This window comes from Ixodes scapularis, unplaced genomic scaffold, assembly GCF_016920785.2.
Source record: "Ixodes scapularis isolate PalLabHiFi unplaced genomic scaffold, ASM1692078v2 PGA_scaffold5__190_contigs__length_132052651, whole genome shotgun sequence".
Lineage (NCBI taxonomy): Eukaryota > Metazoa > Arthropoda > Arachnida > Ixodida > Ixodidae > Ixodes > Ixodes scapularis.
Genome location: NW_024609880.1, coordinates 66,470,579 through 66,486,401, shown reverse-complemented (window position 1 = coordinate 66,486,401; position 15,823 = coordinate 66,470,579). Strand labels below are relative to the sequence as shown.

General features: G+C 46.4%; 1 protein-coding gene across 1 annotated transcript; it reads left to right on the top strand.

Annotated features, from left to right (window-relative positions):
* The first annotated feature begins 756 nt into the window (after positions 1–756).
* LOC8028296 (sodium/potassium-transporting ATPase subunit beta) lies at positions 757–15,346 on the top strand. Its single transcript, XM_029985439.3, has 6 exons — positions 757–1,099; positions 2,364–2,504; positions 4,405–4,524; positions 7,026–7,207; positions 9,162–9,275; positions 13,661–15,346. The coding sequence occupies exons 1-6, from the start codon at positions 982–984 to the stop codon at positions 13,898–13,900; spliced, it is 915 nt and encodes a 304-aa protein (XP_029841299.1). The 5' UTR covers positions 757–981; the 3' UTR covers positions 13,901–15,346.
* Positions 15,347–15,823: the final 477 nt, after the last annotated feature.

Genomic DNA, 15,823 nt, shown 5'->3' with positions numbered 1-15,823 from the left:
TGTGACGGCTTGAAGCTGAGCTAGTTTATACACGATATTTTAATTGCTTTTGGTTGTAATTTGGTATAGTTGCAAATATATTCGATTGACAGTATGTGGTACTTTATCTTAATTGCATTGCTCAGAGTCTTGTGCTCTTAATTGGCTGTGTAGCGATAATTACTGCGGCACACAAAGTGACAAACGCAAACCGCTAAAATCGGAATGGTTCGTGACCAGTCGTCGTTCCTCCAATCCACGTTGCGAGAGTAATTTGGTCCGAACAATTTCTCTGTGACCTGACTAATCATTGATCCCGGCCCTTGCAATAACCATTTGCAATTAATGAACACGGATATTATATAAGCAGCAATGCCTCATAGTATTTCACCCAACGCAGTTTCTGTTATATATATATATATAGATATAGATATATACATATATTATGTCAGACGTAAAATTGTTCGAACTTGTTAAAGTTTAATGCATGCACCTCCATATTTTACAACTAACCTACGATTTCCTTTCTTTTTTCTAATTTCTAGAGCGGAATTTTTTTTTATGTGATAATACTCTCGTGCTGCAACACTGAGAGTCAATTGAAATGGGTTTGCACACTTGACAAACACTTCAAATACTTAAAGATAAAATAAAAAAAAAACTTGTGTGGACTTTTTTTTGTGTGTGTCGTTTTAAACATACGATGGCAATGGAACCCCAAGCAATGAAATGGCCTTCAGCGGGCTTCTGTATCTCTCGGTCACCTATTCAGCTATCAGGCGGCGTTATGGAGAAACGAGGCGACGAACGTAAAATTTCCGATCTACACGGACGGGCCATCCGTGACGTCACGTACAGGTAAACTAGCGGTGCGAAGGAGAGTGAGGAGGCCCAGTCCAATCGGGTCGCCGCAGCGGCTGCGCGGCGCTGCGGTCGGCCCAAAAGTGAGCATCCGGGCTCTTCGGCGAGCGTCATTCCATCGATCGAGCCCGCGCTGTGAACATGGCCGGCAAGGAAGGTGACTACTACAAGAAGGGGGAAACCAAGGAAGGGGGTTTCCTCAAGTTCCTCTACAACCCGGACACGAAAGAAGTGTTCGGACGAACGGGCCTCAGCTGGTGTAAGTTTGAACTGGACCTTTTACTTTCTCCGATCGCGAACGCTCCCGGTACGAGCAATCGCGTGGGTGGTCGGCGGCTCCATGAAACCGTTCGATGCAGCGTCGAGCTTGAGGGTTATTTTAATCGCGAGGCTTACGCGTTCGTCCGGGAGGGTAGCCCAGGACGCTGTTCCCGTTCTCGAGTGGGTGAAAAGAGGGTTAACGAAGCACGATTTGGATGCAGAAAGTGGCGAATCGGCTTCCCTTACCTACGCCCTTCTCGACGGTGTGCTAACATGGCTGGCTTTGCGGTCAAACTGAGGACGTTTAGCCGCAAGCCTTTTCGAGCGCTCGGTCGCGGCTCGCAGGAAGCGTGTTTGGATGCTTCGATCCTTTGCAAGTGTGTTGCGGCGTGAAATTCGGCTGTGGACATCGTCGGGCGGTGCTTTTGGATTGAATGGGTGCGGTGGAACCCCAGTGTAAACGACCTTGGAGGTTCCAAGGCGGTCGCCGCGTGAAGCGCAAGCAGGTTTTGCGATTGCGGCATGACTGTGGCGTGGCAGAAACGTTACTGCGAAGCTTGTCTCGGCTTCGCTAAACTGGGGCGCTCGGAACTGGCGTTGAATCCAGGCGCGTTCGTCGAAACTCCTCTTTTCTTTTTTTTGTTTTTTTCTCGGAACATGCTCGCTAGCTTTGCAAGCTACAACTGCTGGCTGACAAAAACTCCGTCGCTGCCGATTTTCCATTCAGGAAACGTGACCCTGAACCTACCTTAAAACGTTAGTGGATTGTGTACGTCAGTGTGCTGTGGCTCGACGTGCTGATTCAGGGTTGAGCCGAGCGTACATTTGACCTCAACCCCGATTTAATGAGACGTGCCTAGCATGTTGAGTAGAGGTCACGTGAGCCAGCTGTGACGCTGAAGCTCGCCGCGAGAGCTGAGGAGCGTTTTGACGGTTTCTCTGAACTCCGCAGTTCTGTGAATCATCGTTGGAGACGCGGATGGTGGCGCGTGGCTTCAGAAAGCGCCATGCTCGAATGCTCGTACGGACAGTGCGTGTTATGGAGCCTATCCCAGCTCCCGTACCTTCGATAACGTTGCACGCCACGCGGGAGTAGTGGCGAGCGTACCCTTGTTTCCCCTTGGAGCGCGCGGGTGTCAACAACCCTTCTATCGTTTCAAGGGTGACCCCTGTGCCGTTCTTGACGCTGCCACACCTGTGCTGTCGACTCGCCAGCTCGCATCACGGCTCTAATTTTCCGCCCATCCTTTTCTCTTTTGCAGTCAAGATCACAGTTTTCTACATCATCTTCTATGCATGCCTTACTGCATTCTGGACCATTATGCTGATTGTGTTCTATCAGACCCTGGACACGATCAAGCCCAAATGGGTCCTCGATCGCAGCACCATCGGAACCGTGCCAGGTAAGGAACTGGGCCCCACGTGTTTGCAGGGTATTCACCCCAGCTTAGTTACACATTTGGGTTCAGTGTGATTGACCACACATTTCTGGGGTGCACCGCCGAACTGCACATACATTTTCGCATTTTCACCACTCTTTCACCGTGAGCTTGAAATAGTTGTAACAATAATATAAGCGACCATTACTCTTAAATGGTGTCCTGATTTGATTTTGCAAATACAACAATTCCTTCACTCTAGTTATGCTTTGATCGGGAGGGTTCCGAGGTCACCGATGGATGGTGCAGCAGTGTTCTCCCATCGCAAATGGGTGCAGTGCGGTTGGTCGTCAAACGCCAACGTGTGAATCTCTCTTCAGATTTGAGCTAGGAAAGTGAGGTCTGGGAGTGCGAGGAATAAAAATTTATTTCAACTTTTTTTTTTCATAAGGCTGTTTGGACACTGACCCTACTGCAGAGTAACTCTGCAGCATCATACATTTCAATCCACTGTTTAAGTATCTATCGAGAAAATCCAACAGCTGGTATTCGGGCCTTACGTTAGAAGAGCACTAGGTTAGCTTTTTCAAGGGGTTCCGGAGCTCTCAGTATTTGTTGTGTGAACAAGTCGGATTTCCGATTGGTACAACGGATTATGCTCTTCATTACAAAGAAATATGAGCTTGTAATATTAGTGCCATTGCCTCTACTTTGTTTGCATTTTAAAATTAGTTTTAATTCGGTGTTTTAAATGTCTCCAGATCTGGTTCTCTGCAGAACAGGTTCTCTGGATGCCTTTGATCCATGCTTCGAACGCTTAATCTGGTGATGCTTAAAGGGGCCCTGCAATCATATTTAAGCGTCTACCTTTTTTGCGGTTTCCACGTCTCTTGGGGTTCGGGCAAGCCAGCGGGAACAGAGCAAGAAACTAAATATCACTGCGTCATATTTTAACCGGATGACGTAGAAACCTCCTCCACCGATGAGGGCGACCCGTGGTACCGAAAGCGCGCAAAAAGTGACGTCTTTGGTCCTAGGCTTACTACTGATAAGAGCCGCTAAAAGCTTCTTTTTAGTCGAAATACAAAATATAAGTGGCGCAAACCGTTTCAATCATTTATAAAAGTAGTTTTTGTTCACTATTTTAGATCAGAAAAGAAACAAATGCAGTTTATAAAGTACGGAAACAACAAAATGACCCGTCGACATACCCGCCGCCATGCAGTGGGAAAGGCGGCACATACTAGAAATGAGTAGTGTTACAGGCGCCGACACGGAAAGGTCCCGTATGTACGCGGCAGCGCTGCGGTCGTATGGACAGGAGGATCCGACCGGCTCTGAGCGTTCAGAAGGCCTTCGGCGAGAAGCTTTGTCTTGCGGTTTGGCCGTTTCGCAGTATGGCAGCGCAAACTGGCTCCCATCATGAACTGATCTTTACTCCGTGTTTGCTGTCGTTTGTGGCCAATGAAGTGTCATGCTGAATTAGTGTCAAAACACGCAGCAAATGCATTGAGAGCCGCTCTGGCTGCCCGCTGCATACAGCCTATCCAGAACATGCTTTAGTGGCGCCCTCTCGCGCCGTCGACAGGGAGTGCGGCAGCCATGGACGCTCGATGAGCTCACTACCCCTCCTCTAGTTCACGGCCACTCAAGTAACCAAGGACGTCATGAGGGAGGTTATTTTTTGCTTGTTTTTTGTAATTTTGATTTGCCTATAACTTTTAAAATAAAGCGAATTTCCAGAAAAGAAAAATTTCATAAGTTACAACGTTCAGTGCTCTCAGGTTCGGTGCAAATTAAATAACAGTAAAAAAGTCCTTGCAGGACCCCTTTACAGCACAAAACAGTTCATAGGCTAAAGTGTGCACTGAAAAACATAGTGCTGTGGTCGTGGCGTTGATTTAATGCATCTCATGCATTTCAGGAATGGGCTTCCGTCCAAATCCGCCGGAGCAGACGGTGGACAGCACCCTCATCTACTTCAAGTCCGGCAGCCAGGGCACCTGGAAGTACTGGGTTGACGACATCAACGAGTACCTCAAGGGTGGGTGTTCTTGCCACAAACATTGGTGGGGGGGGAAAGGGAGGAGGAGGATGCAGGAAATGTGGCGCAGCTAAGGAGTCTCCCGATGAAGCCACGGTTGACAGTAGAGATGCTGTGGAACTCTGGGAGGTACAGTCGGCGGCAATATGAACTGAGCCGGTTTAATGCTCGCCAAAAGAGATAAAACGCCACGTGGTGTGCCTCCGGCATGCTAAGCTATGAAACCAACGTTCACATTGCGACAATGGAACATGTGGTTCGTGCCTATCTCTTTAAAGGGACACTGACAGGGTATTTATGCTCGCCGAGGTTTTTAGTTGTACGTGACATATGAGAGCTCAACTACCCAGAACAAAATTTGCGGCTCGAAATTCGGTTTCTTTCAGCCCAAAAACCGGCAGTCAAGAACTGGCCGGTTCGAGTCTCGCTCACTCTCTTTTTCGCGGTCACGGGCCGTTTTCTAAGGTATCGATGCGACCACCAAATTTAATCAAAGTCGTGGGTGACTGAAGGCACACACTGAATATTAAAAATAGAAAAAAATATGAAACCCATTTTTTGTGGCTTCTAAAAAGCTGTAAATACGTTGTTTGAAAAAAAAAGTTCCACAGACAACCGGAAGCATTCTGTGCGTTCGTCGTTTCGCGTATCGTGGGACTCGCGGGGACGGCGATGGTAGCGAACGATGGGCGTGGGACCTCTATTTCAGAACTGTCGTTCGCGGTACCGGCGAATTCTGTCTACCGTTAAAAGAGAAATTTGGGACTGGTCAGAAGAATTGGTATTCATCCCGTACGACACGCCCGGCCACCAAGCCGATTTGCACGAAGACGTCGCCGAGCCGTCGCTCCCTTCTCGTGGCTGAAGACATCGCTCGCGCAAACGTCAAGCACGACGTGTCTACTTCGAGTTGAATATGCACGCGTACGATTTCTTTACTAGGTGCGAGTGTCCCCAAAGCGCGGTGCTTCCCGACTTCGACCCGGGAGTGTTTTTGCTAGAGAAAAATCGACAGCAAACTTCCCAACTTACAGTTTACCGGCTGAATTACTACTAAGGAAAGAGATCCTCGAGAAAAGAGATGCCCCAGTCGCTCAGTGGAAAAGACGTCCGCTTCACACGCGGTAGGACCGGGTTCGATCCCCCGTGAATTTTTTTTTTTTTTTTCAAACATTTTCTGATGTTTACATATTTTTTTCTTTTTTTTACAATCATCACTGAAGAAACAAACAAAAAAATAACAAGCAAATGTTGTGGATGATACTTCGCTGAATTAAATGGTATGGGATTTCCGTTTTGACACCTGCGAACTCAATGTAATCACTTTCCACAAAATGCAAGGAGCATATAAATCAGGTAGCGTCCGCTTTCCGAGGTGCCCGTATATGTTCTACAGGAATTGCAGCCAGCCATCGGTCCCGATCCCGTTGATCTTTCGGAAACTCTGTCGCACAATGCCACTTTTTTTCAGATGCAGGACATGTGAGCCAGCTCTTCACGCAACATCTTGGGTGTATTCTTTTCGAAGCCAATCATGGAAATTCACCATGGGCACTCACTACTCATCTCCAACTCCTCAATGTACAAAATAACTCATCTTGGAGTACAGAACAACGAACGGAACAAACATAACTGCAAAAGAATAGCACGGCGAGCAGTTCCCGCACGCCGCATGTCGTGTCGTCTGCTACGGAGAGGAGAAAAAAAAAAAACACAAAAAAAACGCACTGTCGGGTGTAGCCACATGACTTGCGCCACTCACTCTCTTCTCTCCACTTCTCCGACCTCCGTCGGGTTTCGGTTTCGGTTTCGAGCAGTTGCGTCTTTTGGCTTTATTAAAAAAATGCGCTACTCTGTTGCAAAATATTAATTGGGTAGTCCTCCGACACCATAATAAAGCGCCTGGCAAAAAATGAAAAAAATTTTTTGGGGGGTGTCAGTGTCCCTAGCTTGACGTATCCAGGTCCACCCCAGCCTCAACGTGGCTGTGCCAGCTTGTGTTGTGGCACCCCTTACAGTGCTGTTACAACTTTGAATCCTATGGAGTACTTTAGTTCAATAAACTTCGAACTTTGAAACTTGTTAAGCAGACACATTTGCCGAACTACTCAATGTGTAAAGTCGCCAGGTTTGAAAAACATTGAGCCTTGTCTCCATATTTGAAGGTGAAACTCGCGTGCTACGCGTGCTCTTCGAACACACTCGTACCGAAAGGGTACTCCGAAACTACATTTTTGCCCCTAAAGCTTTGCAGTATACCTTGAGCTTGCGGTGTCTCAAGCCTACATGCATCTTTGCCGAGTCAGTCTGGCTCAGAACCAGATATTTTAATCGGCCGTACTGGAATATCAGAAGCGTTTGGAAGTTGCTCCTTTCCAAACTCTGAACTTTATACGCGCCACGGGACCCCTCGTATGCAGTCTACACTTCGTGCTTTGCAACGTAAGATGGTTCTGCATAATGAGACCTGCTGGTTACATGAGATGATGCTTGCTCTGCAGACTACCAGCGTCAGGAGGGTGATGGAGAGCACCTGCGCAACTGCGACTTCACCCAGCAGCGCGACCCTAACGAGAACAAGGCCTGCCGCTTTGCCATCGAGAATATCAACAACAACTGTTCGGCGTCCAACAACTTCGGCTACGAGTACGGTCAACCCTGTATCCTGCTCAAGTTGAATAGGGTGGGTGTGCCTCTCCATTTTTGCTCACATAAAATGCCCTGTATGCTCTCCTTGATCCACAGCGGCGTAGTGAGCGACGGGAATCCTGGGATGCAACTCGTGCGACGAGCTTGATGTGCAAGTTAAATTGGAAGGTTTTGCGCTACCCGGCACATAAGGCATCTCGAGGACTCGGGTAAACTCGCAATAAACACGGGGCGGGCACCGTGTCTCGGCTGATTGGCAGGATGCATGTAACGGGTCTCTCTGGAAGCGAGGACGTCGGGCATGTGGCGTCTGTTACAAATGCACTGCAAAGCGAATTTTACACTGATATGCGGCGTGAGGTAGGTCTGCCCTTGTACGACGACACCTGTATACGCTAGGTGAGAGATATAACCGGGATAGGCAGGAGGGGGGGGATTGAACCCAGAAGACTTCATATTGTGCCCCATTTGCGTGACTGCACGCGCGGATCAAGCTCCGAATCGAGCAGGCAATTTTGTTGGCAGTGTGTACTTATTATGAGACCGAGTTTAGGCGCACGCTCATAGCTCTGGTAGGTGCTCCTGGTGCACGAGTGCGACCGAGGTGGACCTTAAAGGAATACTACAACGAAATCGTGGCGCTTATTGTTTGGTCTATATGTCTTCAAAGGAGCGGTATCGCATTGAACACTCCAATATCTTCTTTAAAAAGGTCACAAAAAGGAATGTTAAAACAAATTTAACGATTAGCAAAGAGCATCTGGTGGATGTCGCTAACGCCTCGTTTGTAATGCCTGTCAGGAACCTTGAGAGGTAGTGACGGTAACTGTCTCGCCTTCGGCCACTACGAGAGAAGAGGGGAAGGAGGAACTCCCCTCTCCACGAGAATATCTTTTATGTGAACCGGAAGTTGCTATTGTCCCTCTACAAGATTAGAAGATAACCCGTCACTCAAAGTTTGCACAAAAGCGGCCGCTTCGGTGGCTGGAACGACTAGGCCATCCTCTCGACGTCAGCCTCGCCGTAGCTTTACTTGTCCCCGAGACGAACTAAGTAACAATTGCGTTGGATGTCACTTGCTCTCCGCTGGCTGTTCTTTGAGCGCTTGCCAGAATGTGCTGTTTATAACGAAAAATACTGCCACCAGGCTCAAAATACAATTGTGCGATTGTCATTTACGGATGTTGTGGATAATATTCAACCTATTTTTGAACACAACGGGTATATTTCATATTTTGCTGAAGTATCCCTTTAAAGGACACATGCAAAGGAAAAAAAAAGTTTTTTAAACAGACTCGATGGAAAAAGAATCTTATAGAACATTTTTACAACGATAACAAATTTTTTTTAGAGTTGTATTTATCGCTCAAAACGAATTTGTAGTTGGTAGCCACGGCAGCCGCCACTGGTCCTGTAGTACACCTGTGCGCCGCCGCGCTCCACCTCTGCTGGCGCAAAGTCGCACTGCACGCTGAGCGTGGTGTGCCGCCGGTCGAACGCTTCTTTCACGCAGTTGATGGAACAGAACGTTCTGGCGTGCCACCGCCGTCAGTTTCTGACCGGCGTACAGGTCTATCACGTGGTGTTTCCGCTCTTTCAGGAGCTTCCTTTGGGTTCTGAAAGTTACTTATTAATGTTTTTTTGTTGCACTTGAAACGAAGATTAATAAGTAACTTAGAGTCCATATGAAGCTCCTGAAAGAGTGCAAGCACCACGTGGCTATAGCGGTTATGTGGGCGTCAACTACGAATTTGTTTTGCGCCTTAAATATAGCTATAAAATTTTTTTGTTGTTGTAAATTCCTTTTATGACATTCTTTTTCTGTCTAGGCAGTTTAAAAAACAAGTTTTCTTCCTCTACATGTGTCCTTTAAGGCAAGTGGCTCTTGCATGTAGCTTTGGCTGTGATATAGCTTAAGGTGTGAGGGCATACATTTACAGTTGTCCTTTTTGTTGGGAGCTCTGTATTAATGTTGTCAACTTCTCCAGATCTTCGACTGGGTGCCAGAGCCGTTTGAGAACAACTCCTTCCCTTCCAAGTTGCCAAAGTACATCCAGGACAGCTACGACCCCCGCTATGTTTACATCACCTGTGAGGGAGAGGTGAGTTGCCACGCACGTTGGTGCATAGCGCTTTGGGCAAACTCTTTAAGTTAGCGGAGACAGACACTCTAAACAATCCTTGACCTAAAGATGGGCACTATTAGTGTACATGGGACTCATTTCGGTGGTCGACTGTGCTGTCGACGACGTCACTGACATCTTTGATGCCGTAATCGATAAGGGTCTGTCTTCAGTTTATGTACGAGGGGTTTCCTCTCGAGGTTCAGTTGTCGATCAATTTGGCACACGCGAGCACACTGTGGCCGTCACACGCATAGCAACTGAATACGTTGCGCTTGAGTATCACCTAGCTTTCACATAAAAAGTGTGAATTTCCTATCCTTCACGCAAGGTTTATCGAGCATTTGTTTGTTTCTTCAAAACTAACAAAATAGAATGCCCCTTTCAAAGCTAATATTCTCAACACGATATATTTACAGTATTGCCCAGTAATTTTCACCATCCTGAAACATGGGGGTATTATTTTGGGCACTTTTAAGGGCCAGCCCAGACACAGTGATAATAGGTTAAGACAACATTTTCAGGTTTTTTTATTTCTTCTTAATCTTGTAAGTGGATTTTTCTGTGACACATGCGTCAAAAAATAAACTTCACCCAAAAACAAGTTTTTAGGGCTGTATATGGGTTGCAAAACCCAGGCACTTAGAAAAGAGTTTTCTGAAAGTTTTGTGTTTCTAGGTGTTCTGAAACTTGGTTCTATTTCGGATCCTTGTGCCGAAATATGAGAACCGCTTCTATCTCGGAAGTTTGTTTAGTGACATAAATAGAGCAGCACCAATATTTTTTGGTCTTTGGGAAAGTTAATTTTTTGACGCATTGCCAATCCAGACACTTAACAAAAAAAGTTTGATTGGGAATTGAGTTTTCCTTTAACTCTAGCTGTCCCAGGAGATAATTGCTCTCCAGAATTGCAGCATCCCAGCATAATGCCGGACGAAGCCATTGGGCCGATAAATTGCAGTGCTGTCCGATTGGCACTGAGGTGTTTTTGGCTGGGTTGTTAGTACCAGTTTGGCATTCAACAAAACATCTTAAAGGGACACTGACAGGGTATTTATGCTCACCGAGGTTTTTAGTTGTACATGACATATGAGAGCCGAACTACCCAGAACACAATTTGCGGCTCTAAATTCGCTTTCTTTCTACCCGAACACCGCCGATCAAGAAATGGCCGGTTCGAGTCTCGCTCGCTCTCTTTTCCATAGTCACGGGCCATTTTCTAAGGTTTCGACGCAACCACCAAATTTAATCAAAGTCGTTGGTCACTGAAGGCACACACTCAGTATTAAAAATAAAAAAAAATACGAAAAAATTTTTTTTGTGGCTTTTAAATCAATGTATTTGCAGCAAATACATTGATTAAAAAAAAAAAAAAAAGTTGCACAGAGAATTGGAAGCATTCTGTGCGTGCGTCGTTTCGCGTATCGTGGGACTGGCGGGGAGGCCATGGCAGCGGACGACAGGCGTGGGACCTCTACTTCAAAACTGTCATTTGTGGTACCGGCGAATTCTGTCTGCCTTTAAAAGAGAAATTTGGGACTGATCACGCCCAACCACCCAGCCGATTTGCACGAATACGTCGCCGAGCCGTTGCCCCTTCCCGTGGCTGAAGACATCATTCGCGCAAACGTCAAGCACGAAGTGCGTACTTTGAGTTGAATATGCACACATACGATTTCTTTACCAGTTGCGAACGTCGCCAATGTGTGGTGCTTCCCAACTTCGACCCGGCAGTGCTTTTGCTGGAGGAAAATTAGCAACAAACTTTCCAACTTACAGTTTACCGGCTGTATTATTAGTGAGGAAGGAGCTCCCCCAGTAGCTCAGTGGAAAGACATCCGCTTCACACGCGGCAGGACCAAGTTCGATCCCAGCGAAACCATTTTTTTTTTCTTTTTCAGACATTTTGCGAGGTTTACATTACTTTTTTTTACAATTATCACTGAAGAAACAAAAAAACAAAACAAATGTGGACGAAACGTCACTGAACTAAATGGTATGGGATTTCCCTTTTTACACCTGCGAACTCAATGTTATCACTTTCCACAAAATGCAAGGAGCATATAAATCGGGTAGCGTCCGCTTTTCGAAGTGCCCGTAAATGTTCTACAGGAATTGCAGCCAGCCATTGGTTCCGATTCCGTTGATCTTTTGGAAACTGTGTCGCACCATACCACTTTTTTTCGGATGCAGGACATGTGAGCCAGCTCTTCACGCAACATCTGGGTGTATTCTTTTCGGAGCCGATCACGGAAATTCACCACGGGCACTCACTACTAATTGCCAACACTTAGATGTACAAAACATCTCATCTTGAAGTGCAGAACAGCGAGCGGAACAAACATAACTGCAAAAGAATCGCACGGCAAACAGTTCTCGCTACGCCGCCACGCATGTTGTCTGCTTTGCAGAGGGGGGAAAAAAAACATACGGTCGGGTGTAGCCACGTGACTTCCGCCACTCACTCTCTCCTCTCCACTTCTCCGATCTCCGTGCTCGGGTTTCGGTTTTGGTTTCGAGCAGTTGCGTCTTTTGGCTTTATTAAAAATATACGCTACTCTGTTGCAAAATATTAATTGGGTTGTCCTCCGACACCCAAATAAAATGCCTAGTAAAAAAAATGAAAAAAATTTTTTGGGGGGTGTCAGTGTCCCTTTAACTGTGTCACAGCAACCTAACGGAGTTTTGGAGCCTCGATGCCAGCGGGACAGTTTCCGTATAACGTCAGAGTCTTGATAGTATTGCTGGACATCTGCGATAGAGCTGCACGGTTGGGCACAGCCACAGTTGTTTTCCAGGTGTTGTATTACATTCAAGGATAGTTGGTCGAGCGCTCTGGAATTGAGCAGGAACTACGAGGCACTAACGAAAAATGCCCAGAGCTCTTTCTCGGGCAATGGCCGACAGTTGTCCTCGACTTCTCGTTCTAGCTTTGTAATTGGGTCTGTTGTGCGAGTGTTCGGGCAGTATGCGAAGGCCTTGTCCAGAAATTTAAGCACTGCTGCTTGCGCTTCACCTATGGCCCGTTGTAACGAGTTACTTTCTCTCATAGACTTTTAGTAGTTACATGTCATCATTCCACTGAATTAATCCTGCGGTTAATTGTGAAACAATCCATGCCATGTTTTGTTGCCAACATCTACAGCTAGGTATGCGAATGGTTTTAGTGACTAGCATCTCATAGTACTCTGCACCTAAGGGGGGACACTACCCACGAAAGTCAACTTCTGTACGGCTTGCTTAATTTCCATCAAATTTGCAGTGGAAGTTTATATGAGTGGCAAGCCCATCCCTGCCAAATTCGATTGTCCTATGTCAATTCTGAAACTCGTTGCAAATGTTGCATTATCAAAGTCAGTATGTTCGCTTAGGAAAACATTGTTTTAAAATAAAATAAAAATTTGTGATTTTTGTGTGTAATATAGTTATAGGAATAGCCATAGCACATACCCTACTAGTTATTTCGCTATATTGCATTGTTTCTCATAAATGTAACTCCATAAGAAGATTACTTCTTTTTCCATGTCTGCGCTTTTTTACAAATGTAGTTTTTTTGGCATGAATGAATAAAAACTAAATAAGGGTGGCGATGTGCATTAGTTGGTTCATACTGACGAAAAGGCAAACGGCGCACAGTAAACGGAGACTAAAGGAAGTGCAAACAGGACAAGCGCTGACTCAACTGAAATTTCATCACATGAAAACAAAACAAAGAAAACAGCAACTCCGCCCACGTCACATGATACATTCACCACGTGTCCAAAAAAAACATCTCTTTTCTACTCAAGCCCAGTGACATTTGGCTTACACAGTTCGTGCCTGCTTTTATAATTGCATGCGCCTCTAAAATTTCTCTATTCACTCTGTCCCTTCCATTGCCAATGATACCAGTCTTACTGAAGATAGGTTCGCACCCACATCCATGACAATGCAATGGCAGATGACCCCCTACAGCTCCCACCACTGATCACGACGACAAGTCATGCTCGCAACGACAAGTCGTTAGAAAAACTAACCAGCCAGGCATGTTCCTCACAAAATTCTACCCCTGAAAACCACCCAAGAATAATTATCTATTGTGTATAATAGCAAAACAATAGTTTTTCTAAAGTGAAATTTATGCAGAGAAGTGGAACGGAGAAAAATGCATTCAAAGTGCTCCAACCTTTTCTTTAGCATCGATAGACCGAAGATAATTTATAAAAAAATAACTATGCAGTGTAAACTAATGAAACTTTCTGGGAATACTCTCTATATGTTGGCGGATGTTGTTTTGTTTTTTCTGGGTAGTGTCCCCCCTAAAGCACTCGCTGCTACTGTTGATGTGCTGCGCTCACTTATGGTGCTCTGCTGCTTCCCTGCAGAATGTCGCTGACGAGGAAAACATGGGACCGCTGGCGTACTACCCGAGCAATGGCATAGAGAACTACTACTTCCCGTACAGGAACACACCGGGCTACGTGTCACCTTTCATCTTTGTCCAGTTTTGGCATGCCGAGCGGGGCGTGCTCATCAACATGGAGTGCAAGGCCTGGGCCAAGAACATCCACCACGACCGGCAAGATCGCGTTGGCAGCGTCCACTTCGAGCTCATGATTGACTGAGTCCATCGCCACCCACCCACCCCATCCCTCCCTTGATGGGTAGCGCGCGCCTTTCGTAACGTGAAAGGATGCGCCTACCCTCACTTTTCTTTGTTGTCTTCATTTTTTATTTTATTTTTTTTCCGGCCACTCTACATTTATCGAGACTTGCCCACCAACTCGGCTGTGTGCCGGCGGTCTTTCGTGTCGACGGCGGGAAAGTTGGGAACGCATTTTTGTTCCGTTTTCTCTGCCCCGACTTCATTGTCTTTTTTTTTTTTTTATCTTTTTCATAGGAGACAGGAACCTAGTCTGCGGTCTCTTTGTTCTTCTTGGTCCTTTCGAACGTTTCTACATTGTTGCAGATGTCTGGTCAAAAGTGCCGTCGCCTCAGAGACGACGGTTGGAAGGGACAGCTACTGAAAGAAAAAAACAAAACTGCCTCGTCACGTGCAAAAAGGTGGCTGCTAAGAAGGACATTCCAAAGTAGCGGCTTCCTTCGCTTTTTTTTTTTCGTCGTCGCTAGTTAGATTTTTACGTAGGTTGTTGGGTTTGGGGGTCGTCAGCTTCCACTCTACATTGCCTTCTTAGTTTTTTTTTAGTTCTTTTAGAGGTTTAGATGTACAGTGGGAGGTGTTCCTTCAGAATGTCCGGCGGTACGCTTTGTTTCCATTGTTTTGCCTCCCAGAAGCGGCCCCCCCGAGCCGGGGTTTCGATCCTGCCCTCCCACCCCATGTATTGTTACCACCCCCATCTCAACGGTTGGGGGGGCGGGGGCCTTTAAAGAGTTACACCCCTGGCACGCCGTTAGTTTAGCTTCACCGCTTCACCGAAATAGCTGGCGTCTGGGCCCCTGGTTTGCCGGCCCTTAGGCGAGATCTCGAGCAACCCTGGATATTCGTACGCTCTGAAGCGTCTCTCCCGCCCTTTGGAAACTCTTCGTTTCTCTCTGCACCGGTGAAAGATCTTTGCTTTTCTTTTTTTTTTTTTAGGGGGGGCAGGTTAATATTGAGCGAAGCAAAAAAGTTACCCCTCTAGCGCGTGATAGCTGTGCTAGTGCTCAGAGCCGGCCTCTCGGTTTTTGAAACTGCATTTTTCTCGTCCGGCTCTGCCGCGTTCGGAAATCGCGACGCCGCTCTTTTAGTGCTTTTTAAGTCACCGCCGGTGCAACTCCGCTTGGAGCGCACGTCCTCGTTGGCCGCACAACAACAGACGTTTGCGTAGGCGCCGCAGTTCCGTCTCCTTTGGCATAGAATTGTGGCACTCGGGGCAGGAAGGGGGGGCAGTGTTGTTTCTCACAAAAGATTGCAGCGCTCGTGCTTTGTCCCACCAACAAGGAGGCGAGCGTCTGGCTCTCGCGCAGCCGGCCTGTGTCCTCATAGGAACGTGCCGACAACACACTGGCGAGGGATTACCTTGTACGTATGTTACAAAGCTTGGAGGAGTAAAAGTTGCTGACACAATTGCCTCGGTTCTTTGTGCTGTGCATTTATTGTCTCGTCTCGTGTTGCTGAACCGTTGGTTCTATACTCTGTTGCATCATGTCCACACGGCGTCGATTCTTGATCGGTATCGAATAGGGATGCTGCGAACCACCCCAGGTTCGATTTCGAAAGGTTTCGATATTTGCGATGTGAACTAAGGTTCGATTTCGGAAAATTTTTATATTTTCGTACCGACCGTGGTTCGAATTCGAAAAGTTCGAAGCTTTCACGGTTTCTAAAATTTCGGATTCGAATATTTCGAAATTTTTTTACTTCAGGTTCGATAAATTTGGAGATTTCGAAATTCTTTGGAAATAAAATCCGAAAACTTCGAACGCTTTGAATTTTTATAGACATAAAGTTCGAACAATTCGAAGATTTCGAATTTATTTCTGCATAAAGTTCGAAAAGTTCGAAGGTTTCGATTCTCTTTTAACGCTAAAGTCGAAAAAAAAAAACT